This window comes from Folsomia candida, unplaced genomic scaffold, assembly GCF_002217175.1.
Source record: "Folsomia candida strain VU population unplaced genomic scaffold, ASM221717v1 Fcan01_Sc003, whole genome shotgun sequence".
NCBI lineage: Eukaryota > Metazoa > Arthropoda > Collembola > Entomobryomorpha > Isotomidae > Folsomia > Folsomia candida.
In genome coordinates, this window is record NW_019091195.1 from 14,718,130 (window position 1) to 14,735,544 (window position 17,415).

The window sequence follows — 17,415 nt, forward strand, 5'->3', positions numbered from 1 at the left end:
TCGTTACTGCGTGCACAATGTATTGTCAACTGTGTTAAATATGTATGAAATATAAGTTTCATTCACATTTTATTTCTTTCTTGTAAAAGTACGCCATATTTCTTGAATGTCATATAAATATATATGTATGTACAAATGTCCCATAATAAAGTTGGACCAAATTCGTTCACATTTATAGGACTCTTACTAACAATTAGAGATAGTGTGGATAAAATAACTGATGCGTGCGAAACCATACAAAGGTGAGTAAGTAAATACTGGACACCGCATGCATGGGATAATTCAACCCCGACAGGTATGTACATATGTAAAAGGAGTGAATTCGGGGTCTTTTTACAAAAACAAGCAAATAGTCTTAGAATTGTGTAGTTTAATCCTGAGTAAAAGTACTTTTGTCATGTCACTCACTCACATTAACCCTTTCACTCCCTTCAACTACACAATATCCGCATGGACTCTCAACATAGTCAACCCACGGCGAAAGAGAAATGTTATCTTTATATCTTCACCTGACCGAAACCATTGTTGTGTTGTGTGGCTTTTAATTGTGCTTAAATGTATCATCACGAGGCGAAAAGCTAAAAATATTCCATCCTTCATTCACAAACTCAATATTATTATCTGCGGTGGTCTTTTAGCACGGCGACAGACCGTCTCTCATGCCCATTTCAAACCCTTTGAACACGAATGAACAGTTCATTTTCATTTGAGATTTACTTATGAATAACATTTCGGAGATTATTCACACCTTAAGCTCCTTCCGTGGCAAAGTGTGTGAATCGTGTTAACATGTGTTTAATTGTAAATGAAGCCATTTGACCGAAATGCCGGTATTATTGAGTAAAAATAGATGAATAGATGAACGACAAATAAATGTCGATGGGAGTAGATATCCCAAAGTTTCACATGAAAGTGACGATGATGAGGTTTACTTTTCAAACTACTTTCACACTTTGCTGCCCAGATATTGGAAAAATTGGAAAAAGTTCCCATAACTCGAGCTGCATTTCCCTTCATAGCAGGGCTCTCGCCTGGGAAGGTGTGGGCATAAATATTAGAAAAATTAACTTTATAAAAATGTGACAGGACAAAAAGGCAGAGAATTTCCTATTTTCAAGAAAGTAAAAGAGTGGTGTGACGGATTGGTTGAGGAATTTGCATGTCATGTCATGCCATATCACGAGACAAGTTTACACAAGTCAGCCACAAAATTCACTTTCCTATTTTACATAAAATTAGTTTAGCCAACTTTCAATTACGTGGTTAAATGTTGTTCCATCCATCCCTTCGCGTTTTTGCTTCTCACCACCACCACCATGCACCACCCATTCACGGCCAACGCCAATCAATCAAAATTCAACTGCTCCTTATAAACATGAGGCTGGAATATCGTGCTTCTTTAACTTCATTGATCAAATGCTTTTGTTTCACGACATTTTCAATCGATTAGTGCAATAAACTTATGGTTGTGCTATTCTCTCAAGCCAATCACAAGGTCTGCTATCCCACTCCCCAAGAAGCGATCTCCAGGCGAAAATTATTATTAAATCTCAAAATCCTCTCCATATTTTTACATGTGTGCTGTCCATACGGACTGACGAGCAGGGACTGACACAGAGACAATGGGGGTGTAATTTTAACCAATTTTGAATTTCTTCTACAAACAATCCCCTCTAATGAATAGGCCAAAGAGAATTTTTATTGCAAGATAATCACGGGGCTTGAGGACGCACACGAAAGAAATATGACCAAAGTAATTGGGTTTGGATGGACCCATTCACGAAAACAAGTATGTATGTAGAGGTACATCAACATGTGTATACAAACATGCAGCTTTATATCCAGTGAATGGGTACCGCAGTCACTTATAACTTCCAACTTTCATGCATACATTCAAAAGTTAAAGTTGACACCTGCAGGAGATTTGAGACACTGGAATTTATTTTTTTAAAAGAAACCTTCAGAACGTTTAAGGTAATTGCGAAATGAGGTTGTACTTGAGTCCCAGTGCTGCACCTCTCGGTATTCACAGAAGGATAATTATTTTTAATGGCGAAGAATGGGAGTGTGTTCAAAAATCATTTCATTCACAAAAATTGCAAGGCGTGCAAGCATGCAGACGAAGAACGTATGTACAAACGAACTTCAGTACTGATGATGAGCAAAAAAAGCATCAAGAAAACATGAATGGAGCAGTTTATGCTTTATTGTTCACTTTATCGTAGACTGGAGTCGTCTCCACTTTCATCCCTTAAATTTTTGGTCACGCGATTTCATAATAAATTCGCAAGACTTGATCATGCAAGACCCAAACTTACGTACCTGATTATGTCTCAAGACAAAATGCCAGTGTATATGGATTGGTGGTTTTTATAGTACTTTCTAGATTTAAACACTGTGTATATGGATGGTAGTTGATAAGTACGAATAATATTTTAAAGAGTGACCACAACGAAAATCTGCTTGAGGAAGCGGATGTGGGGTCCACAAATCATACTTTCTGATTTCGTGGATAATTGTCATTATTACCTCTCACATCAAATTACACGTGTATATGACGGACTGGACACGATCTCAATTGTTTCGGTCCGTCCATATAAAAAAAACAAAAGGTTTGAATGATGAGACACTTTTACTCCCCTTCAAATTTTAGCCTAGAGAGATTGAGAGAATACCGTCTCAGTTTTATTAGCCTACAACGCAGTGTTGATTTAGCCCGAGTTGGGATCAGAGTCCGGTTCTGAATTTGTGAGACGACTCAACTATGTACTAGTACCAAGCTACTATTCTTAATAGCCAAAAATGTTCCCAAAATTTCAGCTTTTTCAACCAATTTCAAAATGCAGTGTGGGTCACCCTGTTGGGTCCTCCTTGCAAAAAATTCTAAAAATTATTGCATATTTGTTAATCTGATATACCCCTGCAGGGTCCTGCTAAATTTCAATCTTCTACGACCACTTTCGAAAATCAGTGATGGTAACCCTACGTGATTCTTCTAAATAATAATTTGGATGACATTGTGCTTTCCCCATGAATCAAATTTCAGGTCGATATGATAAGTTCGACGGGAGTTATTGCGAGACAGACGGACATGATGGTTCCATAAGCCCTAGCTCAGGCTAAAAACTTGTACGTAGTTTTGTCCAGCACAAACTTGGACCTAAACAACAAGCCGCATATACGTAAAAGTATTTACATATAAGACTAGTTGGAAATTTTGAATTGATGTTCCAGCATGAAAGGTAAGATAAATCGGCCACTGAGATTTGATCCAGATTTTTTATCCTTCCCGTCGTCTTTGTAGTCAACATCACATGCCACCAACAACCAACCAGCCCGTGGCGATTGGTCGGATAATAATCAAAATCGTCTTACACCTGACTTGATCCACTCAAATTTTGGTTAGAGTCAAAACCAGGAGCAAAAAGCTAATAATCCCTCATCAACCAGAACAGAATCACAAAGCTATGGAGCAACAACGGCCACTTGAGTGATAAACATGTAGAAAGATAGGAAGGAGATCGTGGGAAAGTCAACGCGTGTTTCTCGCGTGCAACTGTTAAGATAATCTGTATGCGTCTGAACAGCAACCGACCATACGTCTGTGGAGACACAAAGATGATGTTTTGCTCCCATCCACCATAAAATACGATAATTCAGCCAAACTTTTATTGTTGGGCTGAAACCATGAAGAAGCATGTCTTCCCTTTGTTGTCCGTATGTCTCTTCTTGTGCTCTTTTGTCTTTCAGGAAAAAACAAATTGTTGACCAACTCTCCAAACGCGGTTGGACATATATGCTCCTTCGCTCGCCTGGTCCTACTTTGTTTCACGACGAGACGAGTGACATATGAGGAATAGAAGGGAACTCTTCATGGCACGCTCTGATTTTTCAAGCCTGATTCAAATTGTGTATCTATGATGCTTCCATACCTCGATTCTGCTGCTCGTCACATACCACACGGAGCAGTCATTCCCTCATGTGCATCAGCACTGCAAGAAATAATGGGGTGTGGGTGGGTGGACAGACGCCGTGTCCAATGGAGTTGATAGTCATAAGACGGCACATTTTTATCTTAGCACTTCTTAAAACACGAAGCTATACTTCCTTTGTGAAATGATTGGACGTGTAAATTTCCATTTGTTCATGGACGTCAAAAACTGAGCTAGATTGCTTTCATTCTTCCTTCACTCTAAATGAGACTCAGTCAGTCCACTGTCTTGAACAACTTACCAAGAAACCACAAAATATGAGACTATCAAATAAATTAACTTTAGGCTTAAAATACCACGCTCTGGTGATTTTAGCTGTATGTCCGTTTCGCCAGTTGAACAGTGGACTTTCATGTTTTTGAAAGGTTACGTCAATTATAGACTTATTTATAGCCATACATACATGTTGCTTTATAAAGCGTAGATGCTTTCCACCTACTTTAAAGTATATTCATTGAGGTATGTAACTAGCAAGTAAACCTATGAACTTGTGTTAAAACATGTACACTTATACGTACATGCATACAAAATTAAGTACTCTGAAAGTGGAAAATACAGAAAATATGGAAATATGGAATACGGAAAATATAGTTAATTTATGAAATCAAAATCAGTTCAATTGAATTCGACCACTTAATATCATGATGGTTACACACTTGTCTACTTATTAGGCTGGCACATGGCTGGTATTATGCACCCAACTAAAGGATCACTTGACCTCATGTAACATGGAAACTATAGTCTGTACGTATGTATATATCTACGATATTGTTGCTCAGCCTAACCGAATTTTGTTGAAAGGTTTGAAAACAGGATAGATTTATGACCCTCTGTGAATAAACCCTTGTTATTACCCATTATTGCTGCATTACTCCTCAAGTCAAATAAAGAGCAAACATTTCAATTTCCCAAAGAAATTACACACCAGGAAGACAGAGTCCGTTATTACAGATCTCGAGAGAACATTTGACTCAAAATGTGATATTTTTCAGTCCTCATCATCGGTGTCTGGACCTTAGATGTAAGTACAAGCTCCTGGACTTGGCGATTGTAAAACAATAAAATCTCACATTCTTAGTTTTACAGTGGGCTTTATTGCTTAATTCCCCTCGTAAACATCACTTAAGAAAGAAGGGTACTCGATTTGGTGATTGATTTGCCGGAGGAAGGAAAGCAATAAGGGTGCACATTACCAATTACATTATTCTGCTTTTCGTCATTGCAACTGAATTACCAGAAACTCAAACTACCCAGAAAAACTCGTGTCAAAGTTAAATGTATCATAAATTTAAACGGATGACTTGCTCCACTCTCCTTTCATTGATTACCGTTGATGACTTTATTGGTTCCGAGAGATTAAAACAGAATGGGATCACGAACGACTGAGATTATTGGAGAGGAGCAGTCGCTCCAAGGAAAATATGTACTTAAGCGAAATCCTTGGGTTCCCACGCTCCAAACTTCCAGAAGAAAAGAGCAATTTCGGTATTTTTATGCCACTAATCAATCAACATCCTTCTATTTACAAGTAACAAAAGCAACTGGACAATTACCAATAAGAGGATGATAATGGGTTTTATTGGTGGTTGGTGAGCAAACTAATTCCAAATAGTACATGACCAACTGGGTGGTTCTGCTTCCTGGAAAGCCTCTCGAGTTTCATCTGCTCGTCATTCCTGTGCAATTTTTTGTAAAACTTTCCTTACGTAAATATACATACACAACACAAGGCGTTTGTTAGATACTGTTGATTATTGAGTACAATTAGGTTGATTTTTTGACATTCATAATGAAATTCGAGTTCAATTAAATAGGTCCCAACATCAATAACACACTTGATTTCTAAACCTCACTGAGTAAAAAAAATAAAGTGAATATTATAATTGAAGATAGCCTTTATATAGGTACTTTTACTCATAGTTCCAATCAAAGCAGGTACATGAATGGACAACTCAACACAAATACTTTTCTGGTTAAAAAACTATCCACATCTTTTTTATCAAGAGTTAGTATTATTATTATTATCCCGGTACTTGAGCATTTCTCCATTCACAAATTGTTCCTTTGTATCACATGTAATGGACCAACCGCCCACAAGAAGGCAGTAATAAGTAAAATGATAAAAAATATAATAACCCTTGGTCCGTGTGGCATATGATGACATGGTAGGTAGCCGTAACTCATCATTTTATGATTCTGCAGGGTGTACGGTTCATTTGTGATAAAATTTTAAATCTCATCTCAGTCCTCCTTGTATTTTGTATGAACATGGAGCTCGTCTAGAAGATGTGAGCCACTTATTACCACCAACTATCACATTTTTTTTTACTACATAGATGCTCAGAGAGTGAGAGTATATAAGTGGATGGTGGATACATGGAAAAAAATGTGTTGTCTTTCTTGGATGAATACACAGGAAGTGGCCCATTATGTTCTACGTAGGTTCATAATGTCCCATCTTGAATCCAATTCTTCATTCATTCTCTTTTCTTCATCTTGGAAGAAAAATCCATGCTTTGCCTTAATGCTGTGTAGTTACCTGCGTTTGTACGGATTATCTGCTGACACTGTAGTAATGCTCCGATTTCTTCTACAAGGTGGGAGGAGGGAACCTTACACTACGGTAAACTAGATATTCCATGGACTTCAAGTGAAGCCGATTCACAAAGTATGACAAACATATTTATGTGTTGAGATTATTAGCTCAGAAGCGCACAGCAAAGAAGAATGAAAAAAGTTCATCAAATAAATGAAGTCCGCCATTCACAGGTTTTTGGATTATCAGAATTTGTATGTGCATCCCAGCGTGGATACCCACACACGTCCCAATACGTCGAAGCACGTATTGGGATGACGCTCGACGCGAAGACGCTCGATTATTGACCACCAAGACCAATAGTCCTGATCTTCCAACCTAAACCCTGGGAGAGGACACAATAACAAAATTGAATACAGAATAAGTAAGACTACGTCCATTAATGCTACCATTTGTTAAAGAAAGCTTGAACTCAATTCAACAAAAACGTGTTCAACAAACAATTTGATGCGCTTTTCTCAAGAAATCAATGCATTTTGTCCAGCAGTAGATGAAGCATTCTGAAAGTCTGTAAATGAAGTAAAGGGATGAGACTACAATTTTTCATCATTAGCTTCAAAGCGGAAATTTTCTCTCATTTCCAAGCTTCAGTGAAGGAATTAATAAAATCTTGGAGTGTATGAAACTGACACATCAACATCACTGTTGGTGGTACAAAAGTTGGTTTTGAAATCCTTTGAGGGTGTGACTTGTAGGCCGCTATCTGTAGCCGCTTACTTTATATTTAAGATGACCGATAAGTCTCATTTATCAAATTAGGTGTGATGTCCCCTTCACTATTTCGGATCTGATCATCAGTTTTATCTTTGTGAAAATGAGAAGATGTCTCAAACTAATGATACTATAATAATAAACCCTTGTGCCACCTTCCACGCTGTACCTTTACTTCCTACTTTATCAGATACATCATTCAAAAATAACATCTTATCAGACGAGATTAAATCCAACAATCTACATCTCTCCCCACAACAAAATGATCGCATCTGCCCCAAAGTTTCGGTTTCATTGTTGATGTCTCATTCTGTTAGCGGCGGTCACTTATCTTGCATCTCTAGATAACATTAATATTGGAGGAATATGAAATGTTGTCGTACAGTTGTGTTTCATGTCCAAAATAGTGAAACATCACCATTTTCCTTAAGCTTTCTCTTCCAACAAAGAAGCAGCCTAACACGTCGTCTTCCTTTCCATCAATTTTTCAACTAAATATGTACACATACCCACGATCACAATTTTGAAGTCCAGCTGAAACTCTATTCTCATTAAGATTTTCATGAAATCTGCCGTCCCTTTTGGATAATATGGGAAGATTTTACCCAGATTTAGATTTTAATCAGTATGCAAGGGTTTCTTTCTTCAGTTTTAGATTGGAGATGAAGATAGGCTCGTTTTTGGTCGAGTGACACACGCAAGACGATTCTTTCTATAAAGGACTTGGGAAGGTGAGCGTCATCCTTCGTCATTCAGCCCAAAGACTAATAATTCCTCTTCAGTTCTTCCGATGCCCTTTTCGTTTGTATAAAAGAATTTCCCGAGAGAGAGACTCGTAGTGGAATTACATATTATAGAAAACGAAGATGGGCAGCAGATAAAGTCGTTTTCTTAAGAAAGGTAAAGGTTCGAACTGGATGGCATTTGGCCAAACCAGTCAAGATTTTTATCTCTCCTATCTTCGGCTCTAAACAAGAAGAACAAAGCACGATTTTCTCTTTGCCAACCTTCTCCCTTGAAGGAAAAGAATCATACCTACGTCTTGTACCGTGTGCCCTTAAACATTGCTTATCGTTGGGATTTATGTGCACATGCACTCGCTTCTCGTCATAAAATGTTGAGCAGGGGCAAAAGTGCGTCGTCGACACCTCACACTCTCCCTCAATTTAAAGAGCTGTAATAAAGAGTGACATTTTATTGTTGTAAAGCAAATGTCTTAGAGAGCATGGTGCACTCATACATATGTATTTTTTCTTTATGTGTGGGAAGAGCAGTGTTATGATGAGAATATATTGCTCATTGTGTAATGTGTAGATGCACTGCATTCCGTTGTCTCAGATTCCCTTTTCTTTTCCAAAGAATCGTCGTCTACTAGTCTCGCAAGAATGAAAAAAGATGTGACATGCTTTTACACAGAATTTCAACAATTGCATAAATGTATATACTGCACGTCCGTTTTTCTTGGTCCTGGTTTTCTCCATGATAAAATGTATAAAGATCACAAGGTAAATGCTTCCATGCAAGAAATGCTTCCATTTCACGTAGAAAATTAGCAGACCAAACTGAGACATTTAACTGCAAAAGATTCACTTCCACTTTCTTCATTGAGTATGGAATTCCAACCAGACTAATTTATGACCATTTCATGTTTACAGTTTCGAATAGACAAGAATGAAGCAAGGATCCCTATCTCGATGGGAGCAACAATCTTTCTGACAGGAATCGGGGATGTCATCGGAGTGCTTTTTACTGAAGAAGGGCCGGAATTTGATACTTCCTGTTTGGTTTGGTACCTGTTGTAAAAGTTTTAAATCTTTTCTATGCAGATGTAATCGTGTTTACATCAAACTTATTTCATGAATAATGTTTGTAAAAACATGATACATTTATACGAAAAAAAAACTTTAAGAATTTTAACGCGCAAGTACAGGGTGGTTTAAATGTCAGGTTACAATGGAAAATTTTGCAATGGGAAAAATTCGCAAATATCCATTAGCTACCTAAAATTCAATATTTTAAGAATTTTGTCATAAGTTTTAATAAAAATTAATAAAAATCTCAATCCCAAATCCGTAACTAATGGAAATTTAAAAATTTTTCCCGTTAAAAAATTTTCCATTGTAACCTGACATTTAAACCACCCTGTAATTCATGACCTTGGAGAAGGATTTGGTTGGAAATTACATTGTTATCGGAAACTGCCACAGGGAAGACGCCTGAAGACGGTGAATCGACAACTAATTCATCAGGAGGAGATGGAGAGTTAACTCGGAGACGAATGAATTGAATGCACATGCGTTGCTTGGATAACATTCAATTTTAACTTTGTGTTGTGGGCGTGAGTGAGTGCAGAAGGGGTCAGAACGTTGATTGACGATGGACAAGAAAACGCAAGAGTCGAAAATGATCACTTGAAATATTGATGAAGAACGAAAAAGAACAAAATGGTAGTTCTTTTATACGACCGTTGATGTGACACTGGAAACCAAATGAGCTACTACATGCATATTGATAAGAGTTCGCTAGTTATTTGAAATTCAATATTTCAAGTACCTTAGTCTTACTATTAAACCTCACTCTTGTACTTTTACAAACTTATAAATGAATTTATTAAGTCTTATTAAATCATGAAGTAATAAATAACCTACCATAAATCAATGAAGCACTTTTGGCACTGTCTCATATACATTTTAATTACACGTTTCCTAGATTAACATTACTATTACTATAATGAGGACTAGTGAAGGGGGAACTGAGGTTATCACTCATAGATCTGTGTATCACTACTGGTCGTGCTAATATTATTAGAATCTCCATCATTTTTGTCTTTATGTTTAGGTTTCAATAACACTTGGTCCGACCGAGGTTTCTTTTTCGTCGCATAGCTAAGGCAGTCTCTATTAAATTCAAGAGTAAACATTCCTAAGTCCCCACTAAATCTATTTTTTGTAACTTGAAGATATTTCTTCCCTCGGGGGGAAGTTAGTCTTTTGTCTTGTAAGATTAATATGTTGTCAGCTTCTTGAGATGCTTTAGCTCCCCCAAAAATTGAATTGTTCGATAATTCTACACCATCACTTTCCTAAAATGCGAAAAATAAAGTGTTAATGCAACAATAGTGCAAGAGCACAAAAAAATGCCAAATCAATTTCCATGAATATTTAATGAGCTCCGTACCTTCCGTGGATGCATCACAAGGGTGACATGACAGTTATTCATGGAGGCAAATTTCCTAAAAGTAGCTGAAATTATAAATAAAGTTGTTACGTATAACTTATTTCCTTTCCATATTTTCTGATGTGGAAGTACTTCAAAACAAGCCTGTAGTATGATTACTTACCTACAATTAGGTCTTGTCTCCAGTATCGGTCCATGTTTTTTGTCGAACCATCTGACACTCCAAGCATAAATTGTAGGTTGTCAACCACCACATGTGCAATGTCATGAAACTTGACAGCATGCGTCATTGCCTATCAGAAATAGAATATTTGCATTATACAAACTATAATTCCCATCACTCCTCCCAATGGTCGAATAGTACATACTTCAACAACATCTTTTACGCTTTGCTGCCCATGGAAGGTCAAAAAATAGAGAGGCAACTGCTCAAATTTATCTGCCCATTTTTCATACTCATCCACGTGCTTTTCAAGGTTTGTTTCTGAAAACTGCATCAACATAGTTTTAGCTAATCGAACATTTCGGATTTCAAAGCTGCCCCATAAGGTCGTCACCTATACAATTAAACAATTGCAAACTAAATTGTCAGCCTTTGTCTCTCCCCAGTTAGCAATTTAAACAATATTGTCCTTACCCCTTGTGTACACAAATCAAGGGAGTACTCGCTAAGAAAAGTGGTTTTTCCACTTCCTGTGGGGCCGGTTAAAATAGTCAACTCCCCTCGGCGGTGGCCTTTTAGCAACTTTGACAAATACGGAAACTTTACCCACTTTACACCTGCCACCTAAATTATAATATTTCATATTTTACTATTGTGCTTTTACTTATTAATCTATTTATCATAATATAACAGCAATCAAATTCAAAAACCTTCTCAACGTGATTTAGCTCTGCTAAAACTTCCTCCCTCAATTTGGAAAAGGTGATGATTGACTTATGATTACTATCATGTGTCGTGTTTTCTTCATCTTTGTTCTCTTTCTCTTTTGCAGTTTTAGGTTTCGAAGCTCTGCTGAATTGTTGTAGTCCGCCAAGCCTTGCTGCCAAGGATGGCGGTAGCAATGTTGAACCCTTGGGAATGTTGTGCACATTTCTCTGGTCATCAGACAATAAATTTGACTGAGATTTAAGAAATGAGCTGCTTTTGCTGTAGCTCCTTCTTGTAGTTGGACACTTATCAAACAATGACCAGTCTGAATGGTTAGATGACAACGTTTGTGGACCCCGAGATGAGTAGGTGGAGAGAAGCGTTGAACAACAAGTTTTTAGAGTGCTGATGCCGCTGAGGACTTTAAGGGTTCCCATTACAAAATAAACTTTGTCATATTTACGTCACAGGTGACTCACAATTCCAATAAAGTAGGCACACGGTCTTGAAATTGATATATTTACTAAGCCATCCACCTTCTTAATTTGTATTTTTTTTTAATTACAAATTGATATGAAGAACATCGATGCGTGTAATAATAGTTGATAACAAAGGCGGCTCTCCTCACTTGCATCACTTTACTTGCATACTCACCGAATGGTGTTTTTTCGCGGCTCCCCATTTACACCAGCGGCATTTCAACTTTTGACTCCACGTGCAGCTGCACATTGACAAAATATCTGTGCAAAATATTGACAAATTAACTAAATAAATATCAAATCAATTTATTTCTAATTGAGACTGTTCGGTTGTTTAGTTCATAAAATCACATCAACATCTGGTACAGTCTATGTTCAAAATTTAACTACTTGTAACCATTGTTTAACATTGGTTTTGATTCTTGTATAATTCATGTCATATGTTGTATGTGTTAGATTTCGTCCAGAGTTCAGATGAAGTTCACCCCAAAGAAGGGGGGCCACTCGCCCCACACGAACACACGTTCAAACAGTGGGTTCAAGCAAATACAACTGGGAGGAGGAAACCGAAACAAAAGGGATGGATTTATTCGAAAAAATAAACATTTCAATTCTTCCCCAGGACGAAGTCAAGGAGGAAATAAATTTCGAGGGAGTGGTGGCAGCGGCTCTCGGGACGGGGCTCCAGCTCATCGTAATTACAACCAAGGGTCCAAGAATTTTAAAATCAACAATAAAAACCATAATAAAATTGATGGAAATGCCAGCTTCAGTAGTGGGGGTAGGGGCGATAACAAAGGTTTTGGGAATCGAAATGTGAAGAATCAATTTCAACACAAAGTGAAAAAAGGTCCAGGATTTGGGAATAAGACACGTTTCAATAAGCGAGTTGGAAATGACGACGATTCGGAAGAAGAAGAGGAGAAGTTGGGCAACCCTAATTTTATTCAAGTCAAGAGGCAAGACAAAAAGAACAAGTCTGGCGTGGCGGACGAATTAGAAGTGACTTCGATGATAGAACAATTCAAGAGTTTTAAGGAAATAAAAACATTTGAGGATGACGATGACGAGTCTGATGATGAAGACGATTTCACGAAGGGGGCAAATGAAATGGGTGCTGAGAGCAGTGGTTTGGGTCCGAAGGGGAGCAAGAAAAAAACGGGAGGCTTCCAGAGCATGGGCCTAAGTCCATTGGTGTTAAAAGGAGTTCTTCGAAGGGGTTACAAAGTTCCCACTCCCATACAGAGAAAGGTAGCATGAACTAAATTAAATTACCTAACTAATATGACTGGATAATATATTTTTAAACTATAATGAAAAAATAACTTTACTTGAATACTTATCCACACGTGTCTACAGACCGTTCCTCTCATTCTTGAAGGAAGAGATGTCGTGGCCATGGCCAGAACAGGAAGTGGAAAAACAGGTAAGGATGATAGGCATACCAAAAGAAAGCAATAATAAGAAGATTAGATAATATTTGGAATAAATAAGATTCATTTATTTTATCTCCGTAAGATAAGTAAAGACTGACGTCTAAATTCCAAAAGTAATGTATGGTCATGAATGGCAAATATTGTTAACATTGAAGAATTGTGTTTGAAATACATGTTTGAAAGTTTTTATTGTCCTTTTTCGTACAGCATTAATGCCAACGATAAATATATTCTTTATGTTTTTATAGCCGCATTTCTGATTCCACTATTTGAAAAGCTTCATATCAACAAAACTGCTATTGGAAGTACTACCAAATTCCCACGTGCTCTGATTCTTTCGCCAACTAGAGAATTGGCAATGCAAACTGTAAAATTCTTTCGGGAAATTGGAAGATTCGTTAACCTAAAAGTTGCAACTATTCTTGGTGGAGACTCGATGGAGAACCAGTTTCAAGTTATTCACGATAAACCCGACGTTGTAATTGCAACTCCTGGACGATTCATGCATCTTTGTGTCGAGATGGAAATGAAGTTGGATGGTGTAGAGTACGTGGTGTTTGATGAAGCCGACAGGTACGTTATTTACTAATATTCATAATAACTCCTGGTGGCTCACTAACTACGAAATATCTTACAATGGGAGCGCAAACCATGTTCAGCCGGGATTATTTTTTTACCATGTTAGTTTGAAAGAGGAAGTCTTTAGAAACAACATTTGGTTCGGCACTTGCGCAGATGCGCAAAATTCAGCGCGATATGGGCGCCACAATTTCGCAAAAACTGCTTCGCGCTGTACATCGTCTGAAAAACCATGCGTTTTTGCGAATTTGCGGCGTCCATAACGTGTCAAATTTTGCGCATCTGCGCAAGTGCCGAACCAAATGTTGTTTCTAAAGACTTCCTCTTTCAAACTAACATGGTCAAAAAATAATCCTGGCTGAACATGGTTTGCGCTTCCATTGTTAGTTAATTTAATTGATTTATTTCTTGCATACCTCAGATTGTTTGAAATGGGATTTGGAGAACAAGTTTCTGAAATTGTCAGGAGGCTACCAGAGTCTCGACAAACTGTATTATTTTCTGCAACGCTACCAAAATTGCTTGTCGAGTTTACTAAAGCCGGGTTACACGACCCTTCATTAATTCGGTATGTTTATTACATACATAAATCTTTCCTTACATTTTCCATAGTCTTGGGATTGAAATGATAATTTCATAATTTTAGGTTGGATGTGGACTCGAAACTCCCTGAAATGCTAAAACTGACGTATTTGGCGTGTCGATCTGAAGATAAGCTGGCGGCTCTCTTACATCTCATCAAAAACCTGATTGATGAAAAGGGACAGACAATTGTATTTGTTGCAACAAAACATCACGTTGAGTTTATCCACCAGGTATAAAAAACATTGTCATATTCTAATATAGTATAGTCTCCTTTAAACAAGTGAATAATTGAATGTACAAAAAATGTTTATATTTTCAGCTTCTCGATGAAGAAAACATTTCAAATTGTTACATTTATTCAAGCTTGGATCCTGCTGCTAGAAAGATTTCCATTGCTAAATTTAGGAGTGGAAAGTGCAATGTGATGATTGTTACTGATATTGCTGCCAGAGGAATTGATATTCCAATTCTGGACAATGTAATCAATTTTCACTTTCCAGCCAAGCCAAAACTGTTTATGCACAGAGTTGGTAAGCACGAATCAACAACAGGATTTATTAAATGGTGCATTGAATTTTTGCTCAAATTGACGATGAATTTGATGACATATTACAGGCCGAGTTGCTCGGGCTGGTCGAAGTGGAGTGGCGTACTCGATTATTGCACCGGACGAGGTTGCATTTCTCTTGGACCTTCATTTGTTTCTTAACAAGACCCTGAAATTTAATAATTTGTTGGATGGAAGCGCAGACAATGAATCAGTCCTGGTAGGAAGAATTCCACAGGACGTTTTGAATGAGGAAAATGGAATAATATCAAATATAGTTACTATCAAAGCAGAATTGGTAAGTTCATCCTAGCAAAAAGGAAATACTTCCTCCTCCAACAATATTGAAGATATGAATATATCGTATGTTTTTGGTTCAATGCTATATAGGAAACTCTTAGCAAAACTTGCAAAAATGGCTATTCGCAGTATTTGAAGAGTAGACCAAGTGCTTCGACAGAAAGTAATCGTAGGGCTAAAGATATTGAAGTTAGCAGACTTCCAATACATCCCATATTTTCTGCCCATGTTGATGCGGATCCAATGGATACATTAATATCGCAAATACATAGATATCGTCCGCATTCGGTATTCCGCTGTTTCTTACCATTGTCAATCATGAATTTTAGGTATTCATACAGAAATATAATTCTAGTATTTAATTTCAGACAATATTTGAGATTGGTCCAAAAGCTAGCTCTGAGACAAATAAAATTATGAAGATAAAACGAAGCAAAGATCAACGATCTGTAGAAAAGTATCGCACAACAAAATTGAATTCTCAGTCCATTTATGGTATTGGAAGACCTGACAAGTTACAAAAGAAGGACGTGGAGAATTTTATACCATATCTTCCAAAGGACCATTTAACGGAAACAGGGTAAGTACTAATTAGGTAGTTCGGTGGTTGTTGGTGACCATTAAAATACGCATAACGATACAGATAACGATAAGAAGATAATTTGTGTATGAAGGGTAAGAGGAATAATGATGGAGCTTTACTACAATTTTTAATGTGCATCTATTTCAGATTGTCCGTGGGAACTACCTTCGACAAGCAAATTCAAGAGTCCGTCATGGACATAACAGGGGACGACTCAGACATGCTGAAAGCACAACGGAGTATCATGAAATGGGATCAAAAAAAGAAGAAATATGTTTCAACAGGAAAAGTGAGTCATTAGTTTCCTCCTTTTGTTGTCTTTAATGTCTAAGCTATTGAATGAGTCATTCATTGTGTAATTTATGTTTGTGTAGGATCTCAAGGCTAAGAAAATTAAAACAGAATCGGGTGCGTGGATCTCTGCATCGTACAAGAGCGATCGATACAAAGTTTGGCAAGACAAATCTAAACTACAACAACAGTCGGAGTCCAACAGTGATGATGATAATAGCGACGGCGATGATTTTGCAAAGAAAGGTAGCAACCCTGCATTCAGACAACCTGCTTTTTCGAAACGTCTCGTGAAAACCGGAAAGAACGATGGACCCAGCGGTGTTAATAAACAGAAAGGAGTCAAATTTAACTCGGAACTGAAACGACCCGAACAAATTCTGAAGGATAGGAAAGTTAAAGAAAAGAAACGGCTGAAGAACCAATCACAGGCTTCGAAGAAGAAGAAGGGACGAAAAGGGGGACGAGGAGGTAGTCTCGGTGGAGGAGGCAATAGAAAGAAAAAATAAGTCGTTAGTTATTTTAATGACCATACATTAACTTGTATTTAACGTGGAGCTACTAAATAAACAAATTCAATTTATTTTTCATTATATATTTTGCAATAATAATGATTTTACTGCAAATGAGCGGCTATCCTATGCTCTTCTTACCTCATTATAGCCATTATTGTTAAGATTGATATGGTTTGTAGTTTTGCAGAACTGAGTGTTTACATACAGTTGTAAAATGTGTGGCGAGAATATATATTGGAACTTTCAATGGAATTATAATTTATCCAGTTTCCACTCGATGAGAAAATTCTGCATTTCATTCTCAGCAAAAAAGCCCTTATACTTGTTATCTAAAGTTAAGCCATGTATGTTTATAATATAATTGGATTGCTGTAGACTGAAGACCTCTAGATTGAGACTCTCTAAAATTGTTTCCAGAGTACAACCAATTTTTTTTCTGGTTCAATCTATGAACGCATTTTCATATGTAGATGGATGGATTTCATTACTTACGTAATCCAAAACCCAGTCAGATTGACTTGATGATCTGCACAATTCAGTTTTTGTTTAAACTTATTTTTCTCAGACAAAGGCCAAAAATTCCTTCGAACCAATCCCCATCAAGGTCGATACACGTGCACGATGCGCTGATTTATATTATTGACAATCTGTAGGGACACACTAACGAGAAATACCACACTATAATATATCATTAGTGCCTACAAGAAAAAGGCTTTTCGCATTTAACTTTTCATTAACCGTGTTTGTTTCATT

At 37.3% G+C, this 17,415-nt stretch overlaps 2 protein-coding genes across 2 annotated transcripts; one reads left to right on the forward strand and one right to left on the reverse strand.

Moving 5' to 3' along the window:
- Positions 1–9,876: 9,876 nt before the first annotated feature.
- On the reverse strand, positions 9,877–11,968 carry LOC110846294 (twinkle protein, mitochondrial). Its single transcript, XM_022092990.2, has 6 exons — positions 11,350–11,968; positions 11,114–11,263; positions 10,845–11,033; positions 10,640–10,769; positions 10,477–10,541; positions 9,877–10,381 (listed from the first exon to the last, which is right to left on the reverse strand). The coding sequence occupies exons 1-6, from the start codon at positions 11,782–11,784 to the stop codon at positions 10,061–10,063; spliced, it is 1,290 nt and encodes a 429-aa protein (XP_021948682.1). The 5' UTR covers positions 11,785–11,968; the 3' UTR covers positions 9,877–10,060.
- Positions 11,969–12,048: 80 nt separating this feature from the next.
- LOC110846610 (ATP-dependent RNA helicase DDX54) lies at positions 12,049–16,742 on the forward strand. Its single transcript, XM_022093414.2, has 12 exons — positions 12,049–12,188; positions 12,283–13,077; positions 13,186–13,252; positions 13,511–13,835; positions 14,263–14,409; positions 14,488–14,656; positions 14,746–14,956; positions 15,042–15,271; positions 15,364–15,561; positions 15,642–15,853; positions 16,004–16,145; positions 16,231–16,742. Exons 2-12 carry the CDS (start codon positions 12,301–12,303, stop codon positions 16,654–16,656), a joined length of 2,904 nt encoding a protein of 967 aa, XP_021949106.1. The 5' UTR covers positions 12,049–12,188; positions 12,283–12,300; the 3' UTR covers positions 16,657–16,742.
- The last annotated feature ends 673 nt before the right edge of the window (positions 16,743–17,415 follow it).